This window comes from Balaenoptera musculus, chromosome 1 (assembly GCF_009873245.2).
Source record: "Balaenoptera musculus isolate JJ_BM4_2016_0621 chromosome 1, mBalMus1.pri.v3, whole genome shotgun sequence".
Taxonomy (NCBI): domain Eukaryota; kingdom Metazoa; phylum Chordata; class Mammalia; order Artiodactyla; family Balaenopteridae; genus Balaenoptera; species Balaenoptera musculus.
The window spans coordinates 134,650,037-134,666,571 of record NC_045785.1 but is presented as its reverse complement, the minus strand read 5'-3'; the positions used below and the strand labels follow the sequence as shown (position 1 = coordinate 134,666,571).

The following is a 16,535-nucleotide window of genomic DNA, read 5'->3' as shown; positions in this document are numbered from 1 at the left end:
AATTTGGTAAAGTAGCAGGATACAAAATTAATGCACAGAAATCTCTGGCATTCCTATACACTAATGATGAAAAATCTGAAAGTGAAATTAAGAAAACACTCCCATTTACCACTGCAACAAAAAGAATAAAATATCTAGGAATAAACCTACCCAAGGAGACAAAAGACCTGTATGCAGAAAATTATAAGACACTGATGAAAGAAATTAAAGATGATACAAATAGATGGAGAGATATACCATGTTCTTGGATTGGAAGAATCAACAATGTGAAAATGACTCTACTACCCAAAGCAATCTACAGATTCAATGCAATCCCTATCAAACTACCACTGGCATTTTTCACAGAACTAGAACAAAAAATTTCACAATTTGTATGGAAACACAAAAGACCCCAAATAGCCAAAGCAATCTTGAGAACGAAAAATGGAGCTGGAGGAATCAGGCTCCCTGACTTCAGACTATACTACAAAGCTACGGTAATCAAGACAGTTTGGTACTGGCACAAAAACAGAAACATAGATCAATGGAACAGTATAGAAAGCCCAGAGATAAACCCACGCACATATGGTCACCTTATCTTTGATAAAGGAGGCAAGAATATACAGTGGAGAAAAGGCAGCCTCTTCAATAAGTGGTGCTGGGAAAATTGGACAGGTACATGTAAAAGTATGAAATTAGAACACTCCCTAACACCATATACAAAAATAAACTCAAAATGGATTAAAGACCTAAATGTAAGGCCAGACACTATCAAACTCTTAGAGGAAAACATAGGCAGAACATTCTATGACATAAATCATAGCAAGATCCTTTTTGACCCACCTCCTAGAGAAATGGAAATAAAAACACAAATAAACAAATGGGACCTAATGAAACTTAAAAGCTTTTGCACAGCAAAGGAAACCATAAACAAGACGAAAAGACAACCCTCAGAATGGGAGAAAATATTTGCAAATGAAGCAACTGACAAAGGATTAATCTCCAAGATTTACAAGCAGCTCATGCAGCTCAATAACAAAAAAACAAACAACCCAATCCAAACATGGGCAGAAGACCTAAATAGACATTTCTACAAAGAAGATATACAGATGGCCTACAGACACATGAAAGAATGCTCAACGTCATTAATCATTAGAGAAATGCAAATCAAACTACAATGAGATATCATCTCACACCAGTCAGAATGCCCATCTTCAAAAAATCTAGAAACAATAAATGCTGGAGAGGGTGTGGAGAAAAGGGAACCCTCTTGCACTGTTGGTGGGAATGTAAATTGATACAGCCACTATGGAGAACAGTATGGAGGTTCCTTAAAAAACTACAAATAGAACTACCATACGACCCAGCAATCCCACTACTGGGCATATACCCTGAGAAAACCATAATTCAAAAAGAGTCATGTACCAAAATGTTCATTGCAGCTCTATTTACAATAGCCAGGACATGGAAGCAACCTAAGTGTCCATCATCGGATGAATGGATAAAGAAGATGTGGCACATATATACAATGGAATATTACTCAGCCATAAAAAGAAACGAAATTGAGATATTTGTAGTGAGGTGGATGGACCTAGAGTCTGTCATACAGAGTGAAGTAAGTCAGAAAGAGGAAAACAAATACCGTATGCTAACACATATATATGGAATCTAAGGCAAAATAAAGGTCATGAAGAACCTAGGGGTAAGACGGGAATAAAGACACAGACCTACTAGAGAATGGACTTGAGGATATGGGGAGGGGGAAGGGTAAGCTGTGACAAAGTGAGAGAGTGGCATGGACATATATACACTACCAAATGTAAAATCGATAGCTAGTGGGAAGCAGCTGCATAGCACAGGGAGATCAGCTCAGTGGTTTGGGACCACCTAGAGGGGTGGGATAGGGAGGGTGGGAGGGAGGGAGATGCAAGAGGGAAGAGATATGGGAACATATGTATATGTATAACTGATTCACTTTGTTATAAAGCAGAAACTAACACACCATTGTAAAGCAATTATACTCCAATAAAGATGTTTAAAAAAAAAAAAAAACACGCTTCCAAAGCTCAGTCTTTACCAACATAATCATATGTCATTCAAACAACCAAAATAATTCCTACACACCACACTGTATTAGCTATAGGCATCTTATAACATGGAAAATCACACAATAAAGTAAATTTTCTTGAAAATCATCACCTATTAATTTATTGCAACTAAAGTACACTACCATTAAAAGTATAATAATTGAGCAAATGCAGAAGCCAGCTTCTGGATCTTTAATATTCCCTTTAATATTAATGGTGGTGATTAATACTTATGTTACAGACTTACTAGTCTGAAAAATAATTCACGTCAGTATTTATTAGATAAAAATAACTGTACCAAAGGTTACTTCTAAATAACTTCAAAGAAGTTATTAACTTTTGTTGTTTAAACTTTCAGGTATCTTCCACATAAGTTCCACAATAAAATAATTTAAACACATGATTGACTCTGCAAGTTTTTAAAAATTACTTTAGAAGTTAAAAGAGGAAATATTTTTCTTTGTCCTGTGCCACTTCTTTTTCCCTTCCTACTTCTGTCCTCCTCAATATATAATACTATGGATGCAAACTCAAGAATTCAAAGTGAAAGGGATAATTTTGCTTCACAGACATCACGACCTACACTGTATAGCAAAAACAAGATAAAAATAGAATAGAACTGAAAAAAAATACAAATTAGGATATATAACAAGATTATCTTTGGAAAAATAGATATTTTCGCTCTACTAGAAATAGCAAAACATTCCACATTATTTTCTTTCCCAATTGCATGGTTAATTAGCATACATTCCAACAATGCACATGAAAAAATTTCTAAGCCAGAGGTACTTAAATGATTTCTTCATCAATGTTTTGGCTAATTCAGTGGCCAAGAAAACATGATGTTTAGTCTCTAATTAGATGGAATCAAGAAACAAAACAGAATTTCTGAGGTTTAAGCTGATATGACCCAGCAAAAAAATCTGTCATTATATCAGCTACAAGTCTCCCTTCTCCCAAAAAGGAAAAAAATAAGAACTGCTTAAAAGTGTACAGGCTTCCAGGAAACTTCTAACAGCTCAGCTTCAGGTGACCTAGTAATGGAGTGAGCCATCTGTAAAGCCTGGAGTAGTCCAAATAACACAGATAACTTCAGTAACGGCTGGAAACAGATGCTGGCCCCAAATCAGGTAGAATACCCCATCTTCAGTCAAGGAAGGAAACAAAGTCCAAGCTTCTAAAACACGTAACGACAAGTCCAGGAACGTGGCCGGATATAATCCAGAAATGTGGGCTTCGAGGGGAAAAAAAAGAATGGAAGAGTAGTTTATTTGTGTGCACTGTACATATGAGAGATGGGGTAGATAGGGGGTGTTAATGTTACACATGGCACATCTCTAAAATGCCTCCCAGCATTTCAGTAACCTTTAAGCTATAAGCAGCTCACTAATTCAAAAGATGTTCATCATTTTTATCTATAGCACAGATTTACTTGATTTAGAAGCATTATGTGAAGCTAAGTCCAGTAAACTCTACACAACTGCATGGACTCCTGACCAAATTCCAAATAGGCACTACCTTTTTTTCTGTATCTTGCATTTTGTTTTAGCACAGTCCTACTTTTAGTAGCCCAAAATCTAAATGGTGGTAGGTTAAGGATGATAATATACACAAATTACTATAATACAAAGCTTAAATTACTGAATTATCTAAATGAGGAACAGATGAAATACTATGAACGTTCAGAAATAGAAAAGAGACTAGAGCAGGAATTTTAAACAGCTTCATGGGGACTTCCCTCGTGGTGCAGTGGTTAAGACTCCATGCAGGGGGCCCAGGTTCGATCCCTGGTCAGGGAACTAGATCCCACATGCATGCCGCAACTAAGAGTTCGCATGCCAGAAGTAAGGAGCCCATGTGCCACAACTAAGGAGCCGGTGAGCCGCAACTAAGACCCAGCGCAACCAACCAACCAACCAACCAAATAAATAAATAAATAAATAAGCTTCATGGACGACATTGCATCCAAATCAGATCTTGATAAAATCTGACAGGTGAAATCTGAGTGCAAAGAGCAGAGTGACCAGAGACAGAGTCCAGAGTCCAGAGCAGTTAGTTCAAATGCACAAAGGGGACTCATAGGAAATAAGGAGGGGATGTGAGGGCAGCATAGCAAAATCAGGGTGGACAGTAGAAGCTTTGGGAGAGAAACTGATTAATTTGATTTTGAACATCTTCAGTTATAGGTATCTGTGAGAAATACCCAAGCAGATGTATCAAGAAGCCCCCCACCCCAAATATCTGGGAGTTTTCTATAAGCAGCCAAAAGCTAAAGCTCTAAGAATGAGACTCTTACAAAATTACAAACAAGAAAACAACAACAAAAAAAGGGAAATGGGCTCCTAGGCATATGAGTCTAGCTGGACATTTTTATAGAGTTTATTACTTCGGGAAGGAAGAGGTAAAAGATGTGTATTTGGGCGTGGGGGTGGATACACATGCCACTGGGAAAACCTTGGAGAAGACCTACATTTTCAGGGCACAGGAAGAATATTAGAAGGAGCTAAAGAAAAATCAGATAAAGAGAAAAAAAAAGAGAGAGAGAACCAAGAACTAGGAGAGTTCAATGGGAAGAAAACCAAAGAAAAGAAAAAGTTCAAGGACAGTGCAGTAAGACAAGTTCCTGCTTTTACTCCACACTTCCCTCCCCTTAACATTCATTTATCACCATCTCCACTACTCCCTTCTCCTTAACACTGCCCACCAACCCTCACAATCAGGGGACAAATAGGTTACTTCACCACTCCAGCCTGATTGATGACTCACATTTTTCAAGGGGCAGTGCTGACGTGCATACCACTCTTGAGAATAAAAGCACAGGAGGACTCCATTGCCCGCGAAAAGGGAAGTCCACATCAGAACATTCCAAATTGGCCTTTTCCGACTATCATTGGCAATGAAGTTGAAAGCCACTAAAGTTAGGAAAACAACAAAAAATATATATAGTCATCAGAACAAAATCTACCAGGAGATGAGGGCCCTCAGGTATCTGCTACAATCATTTAGTTATCATAAACAGCATCAACTGTGTATATACACATTCTATTCTGGCCATTGGTCCCATAAGTAAAAATGAAGCTTCACTGTTGAAATTTATTAATCAGTGATTATTTGGAGATCAGTCAGTATTCAGAACAGGTGAAAACATATTTCATGGACACATTCATATTCTAACTCGTCCCTCTCCACCCCACCCAAAAAAGGGTTAGTTTTTTTCAGAGGGTGAACACTGAACAGAGTTTAAGAATGGTGAGGTTGTTTATAGTTTTTATGAGCTACCAAGTCAGTGTTATCAATAGTCTTCAAGAGGTTATTTAGTTCATTTCTCTACATCAAAGTGTAAGCATCTTGCAACAGAGTTGTACATACTCAAAATTAATGTTCTTACCATCAGATAAACAACATTGCCTTGAAATGGTATTACTATTTACTATCTAGTTTTCTACATTGACTTTATATTTTATTTTCTAAATTTCTCTTTTAGCATGATACTCAGTACTCATGAGATGCCAAGATACTTACTTCCAAAGAACATGAAGAGCACAAAAAGCACTGGATAGAAAAAGTTCAAGCAAACAGCCAAGGCATATTCGTGCACTACAGCAGACACAGCAAAGACAGCTAACATGGCAGCTGACCTGAACTTCTTTGTGAAAAACTAGGGTAAAAGGAAAATATTAGAGGCAATTTTCAGAAAGTAAGTAATTAAAGATGAACTACATAAGACTTATAATTAACACATACTAAAGGCACCTATTTAATTATATTCATATTTGATTTTCTAAGTCTACTCGGAGTAATCCAATGTACTAAAATAATGACAAAAACATCTATGCTTAAAAATCCTTACTTTACTAAATGAGGCATTTTCAAAACCATTAATGTTGAAAGATTGAGCATATTTTCAAAAACATTAATAACTTACATTTGTAACTCACTATGGTTGACAAAACATAGTTTTCATTTATAAACGGACACATCAAATCTAGAGTAGCATTGTATGGTAGATTGGGCAGGTATCATTTTTACAGGTAACAAAACTAAGATTTAGAAACAAGGGACTTGCCTCATCCATAAGTCAAATTACATTTATAAATGAAAGAACATTAGAATACTGTGCTATTTGCACCACAACACACTGTCATTTAGCCAAATAGTGCCCTTATTTAACAATTCAAACCTGCAATCCAGAGATACCAACGTTAATCAACCATGAGACTCAAGAGTACATTTCTTCTGTCTAAATAAGTTCTGCTCTAAAGAATGTCTCAAAGACATATATTAATAATCTATATCGGAGAGTTGTAAATCAGAACATAGGTGGTTTCTCCACTTCTAACAAAGGAAGAAAAACAAAAAAAACAAATGGAAAAAGCTAGGGGAGATTATTTGTTGGCAATGAGACTCCAACAAACTGATCCATTACTGGTGGATCATTTCAACTTCTCCAAATGCCTGCACGCATTCTTACTTTGTAGTCATGTAAAATAAAAATCCAGAGCAAAAACATGGTCTTAGTCCTAGTAACTGTAGATACTGGTCTCAGTGCTATTCAAAGCAGAAGGTTTCTTAGACATTAATGGCTCACAAGAGAATTGAAGACAACTAAGTATAACTTCCTCCAGCTGCACAATAGTAATACTTTCTGGAAAAGAATCTCCATTTCTTAAACAACATTAACTAAATCTTGCTGCTTACCCAGAGAAAGTCCTTGTAAGCATAGTAATATAGCCAGTCATGGACCACCACATTCCAGGTCCTGTAATAGTTAGCGTATGATGTGGAGTTCCACCAATCCTAAGGAAAAAAGCAAAGGTATACATATACACAGAACCAAAGCAAAACCTACTCCCAGAGAATATACACACATAATATAACACCTAGAGCGTGTTATGATAAATTGTTAGTCCATACACTGACGTCAGAAAAATCTTCAAAGGCATTTTGAAGGCATTATTTGTGTTCAGTGTGACATTAATCCTAGCTCTATGGATGATTAAGTTCCCAGGTTCACTATCTCTTTATCACACAAGTTATGATGGAAGATACACAACATTATCATTAAATCTAATGTTCATCTAAATTACAATCAGTAAATCCCCCGTACCTTGCTAAAACACAATGAGAGATTCTAAGGTCACACAGACTTAGATAGTATGATAACCCTCAAGAGCAGTTTGCTGGTATCATAAACGGCAAAATTTAAGTTGTACCACGAGTGAGATGGTGGCTTCCTCCAAGTCCTGGTGCTCCTTTATATATATCCTGTTTCTTACTCTGAGATCAGACCAATGGAATAAGACATATAAAATTTGCAACCCGCACTCGCTGCTTCTTTGAGAAAGGAGGGGTAGGCTGGGAGTGTTGCCAAAACATGAACAGACAGACAAAATTCTAGAGGGCTTTAGGTGGGATTACAGAACACTGTGAACCACTCTGCCTCTACTCTACAACTTAATTCCAACTTTGGAAGTGTAAGAATACTACTTGAAGCAGAATTAACGCCTTTCAAAATAAAGGAGGGAGAAGTTATTTCCTTCATGAACTGTTCAACAATCTTAAATAGAATAATTTGCTGAGATCACTCCTACAGCACCAGACGGCCGATTTCAAATGAATAAAAAGTCAGCAAAGTCTCAGAATGCCCTCTGGACACCTGCTTTCCCACTGTAATCCCCAATACAGGATCCAGTAGGAACCAAATGCAGTACTAAGGGAGCAGATTTAGAGGTAGAAGAAAAGACAAGACTATGTCACTTAAATCAGTAATAGAACTTCAGACTTAATATTGGTAAAAACTGTGGAAGAAAATGATTTCACAACATTTATGTTAAAAAGCTAGTAGCCAAAAACGCTCAAATACTTAACAATGAGGACACAAATAAAATGTGAAAAGGAAGATGAGTCCAAGTACACATTACCTTATAAAACATCCTGTCACCAAAGCGTAACATCTCAGCAAAGGCATTGAGCCAGCAGTGCAAAAAGGCAAAAAAACTAAGGAACAGTATCAGCACAGCTAAAAATAAGATGAACAATATTAAGACTCTTTCCAAATAGCTCACATACCAATCAGTTAATTATATGTCATCATTTGCTTAGCTGGAATTATTTTGTAAAATTAAAGTTATTATTCCAGCTTACCCATTCCAGAAATGATACAGTGTATTTTGAAAGCTAATTATTTTAACCTAATAAAGAAATAACTTTCTTCCAAGTGGGTTTTATAGACAAAAATGACCCAGCCTGTTTTTAATGGAAATGCCTAGATGTATGGCTTAACTTGGTAGTAAAAGCCCTTTAAAATCTGGCCGTGTATTCCTCTAAACTAGCTGTTTAAAACTGGGGGAGATTTTGCCCCCAGGAGATGGCTGGCAATTCTGGAGACATTTTTGGTTATCACAATTCAAGAAGTGGGCCTTGTGCTATGATATCTAGTTGTTAGAGGCCAGGATGTGGCTAATATCCTACAATGCACATGACAGCCCCCCAAACAAAGAATTATCCAGCCCAAAATGTCAACAGTGACAAGGTTAACTTATCTCTGCCTCTACTCCCAATGTAGCAAACATCATCCGCAACTGGACTTCTGCCATTCCCAAATACTCCATACCTTTGAATCCATCCCACTACCTGGAAGCAACTTTCCACCACCTCTCTGCCCGGCAAACGACTATTTATTTTTCAATACCCAATGTTAAATGTCATCTCCACTATGAGACAAAGTTCAACAGCACCTTAGTATATTATATATTACACTATATTTTAAAATATCAATTTACATGCCCATCCTTTTCATTCACTTGTTTTTTCAAAAAATATTAGTCTACTATGTATAAGACAATGTAGGAGAGACTATGACTGGCTATAAGACACAATCCTTGAGCTTATGGAATTTGCAGCTTAGTGAGGAAGACACACATATGTAACACATATCCCATCAGAGGGGCAGATAAAAGAATTTATTGGAGTAAATCTTGAGGGGCAATCATGGAGTATTACTAGCAGATGTCTGGGAGAGAGGGAGAGGAAGAAAGAACGTGATGGCAGAAAACAATACCAACATTTAATGGGTAGAGAAAAGAGAAAGAGTAAGTAAAGGAAACTAAATATAATTAAACTGCAAGCTTCCAGAGGATAAAGAGTATGTGTGTCTGGTTCACTGTTATGAATGGTATGCCCAGAAAGACAGGAGAATAAGAGAGTGGCAAGACAGACTTCAAAATGTGGTCAACAGCACCCAATGCTTCATGGAGATCAAACAGAATAAGGGCTAAGCCAACTACTGGAGGAGATTAGAGATCTTAATAAAGGCCATTTCAATGACCTGGTCTGATTAGGAGCAAGATTACAGTGACTGAATAGTGAACGGGAAGATAAAGCATGAATACAGACTATCCAGTCAGAGAAAGCAAAACTTGAGTGAAAGAAGACAAATGGAAAGATTGGCCAGAGACTGGAAGGATGCTTCATCTGTCAGATAGACGGAAAGAGGGTAAAGATGGGTACAGATGCGTAGATGAGTTTATAGCAAAAAGCAGGTAAATCAAAGGTGCTCACACGCAATGGCTTTCTATTTTCCTTGCAACTTTATGAATAGCCAAATTAACCAGTACCCGTGTTACCTGGCAAGATGGAGTTAAATATACATAAGACCAGAACACGAGCGCTGAAGGGCTCCTGTTTGATATTCCGAAACAAGGGGGTGCAGAGCCTTTCAAAGACGTAGTACACATAAAAAAAGCAACCAAAAACCTGGAACATAACAAAGATAATTATAATAAAGAGAGCTTGATCAGGAAAGATGAAAAGTAATTTTTTTTCCTTCAAAAGAACATATATATGTGACCTGTAAACTAACATTTACATATATATTCCATTTAACACTAGTATATAAGATTGCCGAACTGTAATCCTTCAGATCCTTCAGATTACAATCTGAAGCCTACTGAAGTACTCAAGCCTAATTTCTACCATACCTATTCCCAACCCTTTACCAAATGGCATTTTTGAAAGATCAGACTCTGGAATCTCTCTTTCCTGCTACATGAAACTCATAACAAAAGAACCTATTTCATAAATGGGTATTTGATTGACACAAGATTTTAAAATGGGATCTTCTGGGATTTATGATTCTGATAAGGGGTCGAGGGAGTGTCAGACCACCTCCACACAGATATACATCCAAAAATAAAATAAAAAACAGAAAGGGAGGGGGAAATTAATGTAGATGCATACTGAAGTAACCAAACGGAATTATTTTACTTAAAATTTTTTTTTTTTTAATTGTAGAAAATTAGTTTTGATGTATTGGCAAAGCAAACACCATTTACTGAACTGGGAATAGTTTAAAGACTTCAGTAAGAGTTCTAGAGCTCCCAGGAGACATGAATTGAACAACACTTTAAATATATTAAATTATTATTATATTCAAATCCCCATCTCCCACCAGCCAACAAACCTTAGGCACTTAAAAAAAATTTACCTGTGCAAACTGCATAGCCACGTAACCCCATCTTACAATGGGAGTCCTAAAACGGAAGAAACAAAATTACTTTCTAAATAAAGTAAATAAATGAACTTTAAAAAAGGTCCTCACAGTATCTTCCCACACAGAACATCATTTTTGACATAGGAAAAACTTGTATAATTCTGTCAAGAATGACTGAAATCAAATCAGATTGCTAGAATCACGATCTGGGGTTTCCCATGCCAGCAAGAAAATTAAAACCCATTCTAACTGCTCTGTAGCACTACATGAACTGGTCTACCTACCCCACCTCCTTCCTGGCACACTCCTGGTGCTACCCCATTTCTGCTTCATAATGCCATTACCTGGGATAGTTGTCACGGTAGATGAGGGTAGGAGCAAATAAGAAGTACAAGTACTGGTTGACTGTGGGTACTGGAACAGTGCCTGGAAAAGGAAAACTATGCTTAGACTGGAGGCTCTTCAATTTCTTTCAGCAAAACTGAAAGAGGAAAATAAGCACAGAATAGGGGAGACAAAAAGCTACCTCTCCTTAGCTCATGTTGTTTCTTCCTGCTCTCCCAAAATGATGACTTCTTATTCCTAAATTAATTGAATATTACCAATCCCTCTAAACTAAGTTACTCCTGTGACTTAGACATAACTTCTAGAGTTTGAAGCAGCAATTCAAGAAAAGTAAGCACACGGGGTGTAATGACTCTATTAACATTCTATACAAATAACGCAAAAGTTGCAAGAGTCTAATGATCAATGTTTTAAATTTTGGGGACCAAAGGTAAAACAGAAACAATCAGGAAACAGTGAGAAGGTCTTCCAAATCAATACAGATCATATATATATATTTTTTCCTCCTCTCCCAACAGTTTTTTTTTTTTTTTGGATCCTTGTATTTAAAATCAAACGTAATGTCTACAGAATGTAATATGCCATTCCAGTAAACACCAAAGGTTGAAATACCCTGTGAATAATCCTTTGACTTATGGAATTACATACTTGATTTCTCCTTGGCTGAATTGAGTACCCGAGGCACATTCTCTCTGACAAATGAGTGGGCCTTCATTATAAAACGAATCTACAAAGGAGGGGGGAAAAAAGATGAATTTTCTTTCATTGACTTGTCTCCTATAAGCAGCCACAGAACAGCACTAGATTATAAACACACAAAGAACTTAATTTTGTATATACCAACTCAAACTCACTTTTATGGACTAAAACAAATGAAAAACAAACTCTAAAGAAAGACATGTTATTACTCAAATTATTTTGCAACTAACAGCACCATCTGTTACAGGTATATTACAAATTAAGAAATTAAAAGCCTGTTCAAAGAAAGTCTCCTAAAACGGTCCTTTCCATCAGTCAAACAGAGCATTACAGACAGCCAAACCGAACATTACAGATAGCCAATAAAAGTCAGAAAATTCTGAAGGGCGTACAAACAAAATAAATCTTTTAGATGGCTATATGACAAAACAATGAATCTGACACTTCAAAAGTAGAGTTTTTAATTACAAAAGTATTTTATACTTTAGATGGCTTCTACACAAAGTGTTCAAGAACAAAATTTGAATTCATCCAGAACAGTTCAATGTAATTTATTTCAATTATCAAGAATCAGAGAACACTGAAGCTAGAACGAATTTTAAAAGACAAGATGATGTAGTTTAACACTTTAATTTTATAGATAATAGCACAAAGAACCAGATATGAAAATTTATCCAACTAATACAACAAAAAATAACAATTATTATTGTTATTATTATTATTATGAACTAAGCATAGCATTGTATTGAGCAACACTCAAAACCTTACCTGTTCGAGTATAACAATGAATCGGGAAGCTGGTGGTAGTGTATACACTAATACAACATAAAGTGGTCCCAAACCTAGAACTCCAATCTGGAAGACCACAAAAAGGAAGCAATGCAAGACAGAATGGACTACTGGATGAGAACTCCTGTGATAGCCTCTGGCCCAGTGTTGAAACAGGAAATAGGGAACTGTAAGTGTACATAAGAACATGGTGCACCACGTCCACATAGCAACAGTAAGTTTGCCAAAAGCATAAGACATGAGATTGAACTCAAGCACTAGCCTGGGGAAAAAAAGCACAGAGAAAGAACTCAGAAGTGGATTTTTAATACGCACTGATTTATAAAATTAAAAACTTTCAGACCCAAAACTTTCAACTTTAGGAGACACAACAACACTAATACACAGAAGTCATGGATGTAACACTTGTGCTCCTAAGCCTCAGCTTCATAACTTATTTATCTATTTTCTAAAAGCTCTAGGATAATATGGTCTTTCAACATAAGATACCTAAACTACTAACCTAAGATAACAAGACTCTGAACTTCTCAAAGATTAGATTCTGACATTAATACATTTTAAATTCTAAAATATGCTATGGGAAATATTTAAATATTTAAAATATTTAAATGTTTAAATAGCAATCATTTATGCACAAAAGATGATTTTGCAGAATGAAATAGTACAATGCGAAAATCTAATATACTATTATGATTATCTCAAATTTTAATTTACTAATAAAGCACATAATTCAATGTATGATTATCACACATTGATATCACACATTGATATCACACATTGATTTGATTTTTATATTAAAAATACCATGTCTTTCAAATGTTAAATTCCAATAAACTACTTACTTTTAGAAACAACCTAAAATGCATACCCATAGCAGAAAAACTGGTAAGTCATATATACAATATTCTCTCATTTAGGAAAATTACCTAGAAACTACTAAGATGGTCTGTTAAAATAGACCATTTTAAAAATAAAAGTCATAAAACTTTTAATATTCTTTTTAGTTGTACTTTTCAGGAGAGAGAACTCTCACCCTCAAATCAGCTGCTTTGGGATTTTCTGAAGCAATTTAACCAAATCATCTTTTTTCAAAATTTAAATATAGTGAAAACTCCCAACACCCCATGCATCAACTAAGCAAACAGGTATACAATACTGTCTTACCTTCCTTCATCAATGTAATCTACTACAAGTGTGCTGAGAATGAAGAGAATGAGGAGGGCAATGAACATGTGATATATCGTTCTGATGTGGTCCACCTCAAACAGCTCACTGTAAATGTAGTTCAAAGAAAATTAATCGATATTTAACTTTAAAACACCATATATTAAAGACTTTACTTCAAAGCAGTTCAGAAGATGCTTAATCCACACTCCAAAAACATCTCAAACAGTAATCACAGAACATTACTCATGAATATCAGTATTCTAATGAAGAAATCAATGATAAATAATCAACTCAGACAGCATTTCAAAAGAAATATTCATTACCTACTCAAAATGTACCTTTAATTTTCAGTTCACAAATGAAGTTGCCACAATTAATTTACATTGCCTATTTTTTTTCCCATAAAATCTACACAATCGGGGTTCTAAAATAAGTAAATCTGAGAAAACCATCAAGTCTCAAAGTTGGCTAGCCAAAGAAGAGATGAAAAAAATTTATGTATCAAGAAGACAGCACCACCGAAACTCTCTTGAAGTGGTTTACCTAATTAGAAAATTTCTGTTCTAGCAGCACAACTTCAAGGAATTTATCAGAGGACCAATAACCATTCTTATCTCCAACTCCTCCTTTGAAACTAGATACAGAACCAAAAGATCAGAAAGGAGGAGCAAGAGATGGCAAATGTACAAAAACAAGTATCAAAACCAATGTATTACATGAATACAGAACAAACCTATTAAACATTCATAGAGTACTCAGTGATTCTAACCATCAGAATAGTTTGATTTTTAAAAATTCAAATAATTAACAAAAGCAGCTAAAAATACTCACTCTAAGAGAGATCGCCTTATAACAAAAATCTTTCCATGTTCTGGAGGTGCTCTCAGATCTCTGGGAAGAGCAAAAAATTAAAATATGAGTACTTCAAGTATTACAAGAAATTTAAACCTATGGATAAGAAAAGCAATATTACCAACTACAGCTTATAATATTAACTGCCTTCTCACTATGATCCAGGTACTGTGTTAGGGTTTTATGCATGTTTTGTCATTTGCTCCTTCTGAACAATGCTGTGAGGTAGGTGCAGACATATCTGATTAGGAAGGAAGAGATGTTAGGCAAACCTAACTAGAGCAGCACTCAAAAAGACCCCACAGCCCAGCCCCTATGGAGATGCATTCCTGGAATCACAGGCTGACAACCACTCTTCCTTCTCCTAAACACCCTTAAGGACAAGCCTCCAGCCATACTTTACTCAGTTCACATACTATTTTTGGTCTGTCCTCCAAAACTGCACTGATGTTTATGATACCCTCCCCTAAGGTCTTCCAACAATCCCCAACAGCCTCCTGATCTAAAAGGTTACCTCCAGTTACTAAAACCTCACATTTTAACATCTAACATCATCACCTTCTTTAGGGCTTCTTGCAGTATCATTAGCACTTCTGCTATGGTTAGCTATTCTGGTCAAAACAGTTCTCCAGAACAGGAGACTGACAGAGACCAAAGAGGCATAAAACCAAGGAAAGCACAAAATGGCAAATTAGCACACACTGGCCTTGGATAGCCTTCCCTCTACTGCTCTGGATGACTGACCAATTAAAATAACGTATACTAATTGCACTGTACTTTATTACAAGTACTGTATAGAGTACAATAGAGAGGCAGTATAAGACACAGTGAAGAGCACGGACACTGGGTTCAAATCCCCACTGTGTAATCTTGGACAACATTTAACTGCTTCGTGCTTCAGTTTCCTAACCTGTAATATGCAGCTATATTATGTGCCTCACAGGGTCATTGTTTGGTTTAAATGTAAAGCATTCAACAAGTGTTGGCTATGTTATTTTATAAGTCAGCACGGTCTTAAATGAGGTATGCATGTTTGTTATAATCCACATATTAAGATGAAGAAACCCACCCTTCAAATGTTTAAAATAGCAATACATGGCTAATAAAAAAGGTAGTGTGGTGTGAATCCAGGCTTTTTTAGTGCAATCCACATTGAGACCACTGAGCTGTGCTAGAGTAGACGTGTGCATTAAAAGAAACTATTACTCGTACTTACTTAGCTCTGTGGCTGTTCCCTCCTTCAAGAACAGAAAAGGATGTGAGAGCACAACCACCATTGTCTAATGACGCAGATTTTTCAATGAGATTGGTCACAAAATCATCAAAGTGACTGCCAACTTCTTTCATAAAAAAGGGCTTCAATTCCTAGAATTTTAAGACAAATAAAGGAAAACATTAGGAGCTAACTAGCTTATGAGTTGTTGACATTTTTTAAAGGGTTCTCCTAAATAGAGCTGGATCAAAAGGAATCCATGATAAGTGAATTCACAGGAATAAAAACAGAAAAGTGATTTCTACAGCTGACCTGTAGTTTCAGAAACTGCTACTGAAAAAGCAACATGATGATTTGTCTTTTTAAGAATGTATACCCTTTGGACTTCCCTGGTGGCACAGTGGTTAAGAGTCCGCCTGCCGGGGCTTCCCTAGTGGCGCAGTGGTTGAGAATCTGCCTGCCGATGCAGGGGACATGGGTTCGAGCCCTGGTCTGGGAAGATCCCACATGCCTCGGAGCGACTGGGCCCGTGAGCCACAATTACTGAGCCTGCGCGTCTGGAGCCTGTGCTCCGCAACAAGAGAGGCCGCGATAGTGAGAGGCCCGCGCACCGCAATGAAGAGTGGTCCCCGCTTGCCTCAACTGGAGAAAGCCCTCGCACAGAAACGAAGACCCAACACAACCAAAAATAATTAATTAATTAATTAATTAATTTAAAAAAGAAAAAAAATGAATATCTGCTTAAAAAAAAAAAAAAAAAGATTCCGCCTGCCAATACAGGGGACACGGGTTCAAGCCCTGGTCCGGGAAGATCCCACATGCCGCGGAGCAACTATGCCCGTGTGCCACAACTGCTGAGCCTGCGCTCTAGAGCCCACGAGCCACAACTACTGAAGCCCATGCACCTGGAGCC

At 36.7% G+C, this 16,535-nt stretch overlaps 1 protein-coding gene across 8 annotated transcripts in view; it reads right to left on the bottom strand.

The window, feature by feature from the left end:
* Positions 1–2,155: 2,155 nt before the first annotated feature.
* Positions 2,156–16,535, bottom strand: part of SOAT1 (sterol O-acyltransferase 1) — a 58,345-nt gene continuing 43,965 nt past the window's right edge. For all 8 annotated transcript variants that reach the window (XM_036869571.1, XM_036869582.1, XM_036869591.1 and 5 more), the window contains 13 exons: positions 15,626–15,774; positions 14,389–14,448; positions 13,555–13,662; positions 12,370–12,652; positions 11,551–11,629; positions 10,902–10,983; positions 10,552–10,597; positions 9,692–9,821; positions 7,988–8,085; positions 6,765–6,863; positions 5,589–5,724; positions 4,833–4,978; positions 2,156–3,300 (listed from right to left, as the gene is read on the bottom strand). In XM_036869571.1, coding sequence (XP_036725466.1) covers positions 3,244–3,300; positions 4,833–4,978; positions 5,589–5,724; positions 6,765–6,863; positions 7,988–8,085; positions 9,692–9,821; positions 10,552–10,597; positions 10,902–10,983; positions 11,551–11,629; positions 12,370–12,652; positions 13,555–13,662; positions 14,389–14,448; positions 15,626–15,774 — 1,473 coding nt within the window. In that variant the 3' untranslated portion in view covers positions 2,156–3,243. The remainder of the gene's footprint in view (positions 3,301–4,832; positions 4,979–5,588; positions 5,725–6,764; positions 6,864–7,987; positions 8,086–9,691; positions 9,822–10,551; positions 10,598–10,901; positions 10,984–11,550; positions 11,630–12,369; positions 12,653–13,554; positions 13,663–14,388; positions 14,449–15,625; positions 15,775–16,535) is intronic.